We start from the raw sequence: 2631 nt of genomic DNA, 5'->3' as shown, positions 1-2631 counted from the left end.
CCTGGTTTAAAAACAACAGTATCACTGTGCTTGATTGGCCGACAAACTCGCCTGACCTTAACCCCACACAGAATCTATGGGGTATTGTCAAAAGGAAGATGAAAGACACCAGACCCAACAATGCAGACAATCTAAAGGCTGCTATCAAAGCAACTTGGGCTTCCATAACACCTCATCAGTGCCACAGGCTGATCAACTCCATGCCATGTCACATTGATGCAATAATTGATGTGAAAGGAGCCCCAACCAAGTATTGAGTGCATTTACTGAACATACATTTCACTACGCTAACATTTTGGATTTTAAAATAATTTTTCAAGCTGGTGTTATAAAGTATTCTAATTTACTGAGATAATGACTTTTGGGTTTTCATTGGCTGTAAGCCGTAATCATCAACATAAACAGAAATAGATCACTCTGTTTGTAAAGACTCTATATATGAGTTTCACTTTTTGTATTGAAGAACTGAAATTGACGTTTTGATGATATTCTAATTTAGTGAGAAGCACTTTTATGTGAGGGATTCCAGCATCACACTTTGAGACAGTTTCCAGTAATGCAAGGATGTCATAGGATTGTCCTCCTACAATAATGCTACACCTAGGCATCCTTGGCTCCAGCAGACGTGTTGGCAGGTGCTGTCCTGGGTGCTGAAGCTATTACTACATAGTGAGGGACAGCTCTGCTGCAGCACAGGCAGGAGGCTGCAGGGTGGAATGTCTCTGAGGACATATGTAGCCCCTGTCTCTTCCCCTCCTTCAGGATTAATCCTTGTATATCTGCCTGGTCCTGTCTCTCTCTCTCTCTTTGCAGGAAGCAGAACTCCCCCGCAGCCACAGTCCTAGAAACCACTCCTCTGCTCTGACTACACAGAGCTGCTCTCCACCTTTCTACTAACAGGGATTGCAGAGTAATGGGACAGAGCTCACCTAGACAAGCCACAGAGAAAGGAACCAAGCAATGGAAGCCAAGCAGAGCCCCTTGTATCCAACCAGAGCACCCACTACCAGTATCTGCTGGATGCCCCCTTCATTATTAGAGAAAGATGTATCAAGAAGAAAACTTGGCAGCACAGGTAGAATTAACCTGAGGTTGGGAGATGTAAAGTACTTGTAGGGCTCTCAGGTCACCTGTCTCAGAAGATGTCCAGCGCCATATATGCTGCTCTCCACATTCTGCTCAGTATCCTCATCCCAACTGCCAATATTCCCGTCATTGTCATCTTGTCCAAGCTGCTGAAGAAAAAGCGCTGCAAGAGTTACATCTTCATCCTGAACCTGGCTGCTGCAGACCTGCTGGTGGGACTCATGTGCATCATGGAAGCCCTAGATGACATCTTTGATGAAGACTTTGACAAGAACCTTTTCTTCTGTCTGCTGAGGTTATGCTTCACAGTCACCCCTTGCATTGGGTCCATTTTGACTCTCCTCTTAATCTCCTTGGACAGATACCTGGCTGTGAAGATGCCACTATACTACATTAAGATCATGAATCGTAAGTGTGTTGGCATTTCTCTGGCAGTGTTGTGGGTGGTCTCCTTCTTTGTTGGCCACATGCCCTTAATAGCCCCCTCACTGCAGCACAACAATTACACTGGAATCTGTGGACTCTTCTATGCTGCAAAAAGTGACTATCTGTATGTTCTGTGCTTCCTTATTTTCCTGCCAGCCTTGGTGACTATTGTGTGTCTCCACATGGCTGTTGGAAGGATAGCCTATTTCCACCACAAACGGATCCAAAGGACAAGAGCTATTAGTGGTCTTCCCAGCAACCACCCAGCACATTCATCACACTTCAAGGCAGCAAGGACAGTTCTTATAGTCATTGTCTGCTTCACCCTATCATGGAGTCCTTACTACATCACTGGAATCATCCAAGCCACCTGCACCTCCTGTAAGCTTGTGGACTTACTAAAGGATATTTTATTTGTATTGGGGGAAGCAAACTCTCTTCTTAACCCTATCATCTATACCTTCTACTGTAGAGACATAAGAAGTTACCTATACCAGCATGTTATCTGCAGAAGGAGGAAGGTGAAACCCCAGGGGTTAGCATTAGTTCAGTTCACCAATATTGCAGGAGCAGCCATCCATGAAAACTCTACATTGGCCCAAATATCTGGAGACACTGGTCACAATAACCTGTCCATTTTAACATGCAATGGCGAATATTGTAAGGGAGCATCCTGAAGCCTGGCAAATAATAGAAGTAATATCCTAGTCTGATTAGTCTTCTGACCATCAAAGATAAGCCCAAGATTCTTCACTACAGGCCGGAGACATGATATAACTTCTACAATATTTTTGGTGCAGGGAACATATCATGCCCCCATTTTGATCCTGAAGCCACAGGTTGCACACCTCGATATTAGTACTGGTGCTATAGCCTTGTAATATTCAGGGTGTCCAGTCTTGTAATGCAGTAGAAGTGTGTTTCTGCGCCAAAATGTACTTGCCCTTTTTCGGATATCAAGCTAGGATTGCTGCCTGTCGATATTTACAGTGTGGAACAACTCTAAAATATTAGGACATTTTTCTTGGTGTTTTATATTCTGCATTCCTTTTGTTATGAATTACATTTTGCAAGAAACAGTTTATTTCATAGCTGTAGTATTTCCATATAGGAGAAAGG

General features: G+C 43.6%; 1 protein-coding gene across 1 annotated transcript; it reads left to right on the top strand.

The window, feature by feature from the left end:
• The first annotated feature begins 1110 nt into the window (after positions 1–1110).
• Positions 1111–2189, top strand: LOC138637829 (glucose-dependent insulinotropic receptor-like). The gene has a single exon (XM_069726756.1). It carries the CDS (start codon positions 1143–1145, stop codon positions 2187–2189), a length of 1047 nt encoding a protein of 348 aa, XP_069582857.1. The 5' UTR covers positions 1111–1142.
• Positions 2190–2631: the final 442 nt, after the last annotated feature.

The sequence above is a fragment of the Ranitomeya imitator genome, chromosome 5, assembly GCF_032444005.1.
Source record: "Ranitomeya imitator isolate aRanImi1 chromosome 5, aRanImi1.pri, whole genome shotgun sequence".
In the NCBI taxonomy this organism is placed as follows: Eukaryota; Metazoa; Chordata; class Amphibia; order Anura; family Dendrobatidae; genus Ranitomeya; species Ranitomeya imitator.
The sequence above is the reverse complement of the archived record's forward strand: the minus strand, read 5'-3'. Positions and strand labels throughout refer to the sequence as shown.

Coding starts and splice junctions, on each gene's coding strand:
- LOC138637829 (XM_069726756.1), top strand. CDS start 1,143: ATGTCCAGCGCCATATATGCTGCTCTCCACATTCTGCTCAGTATCCTC.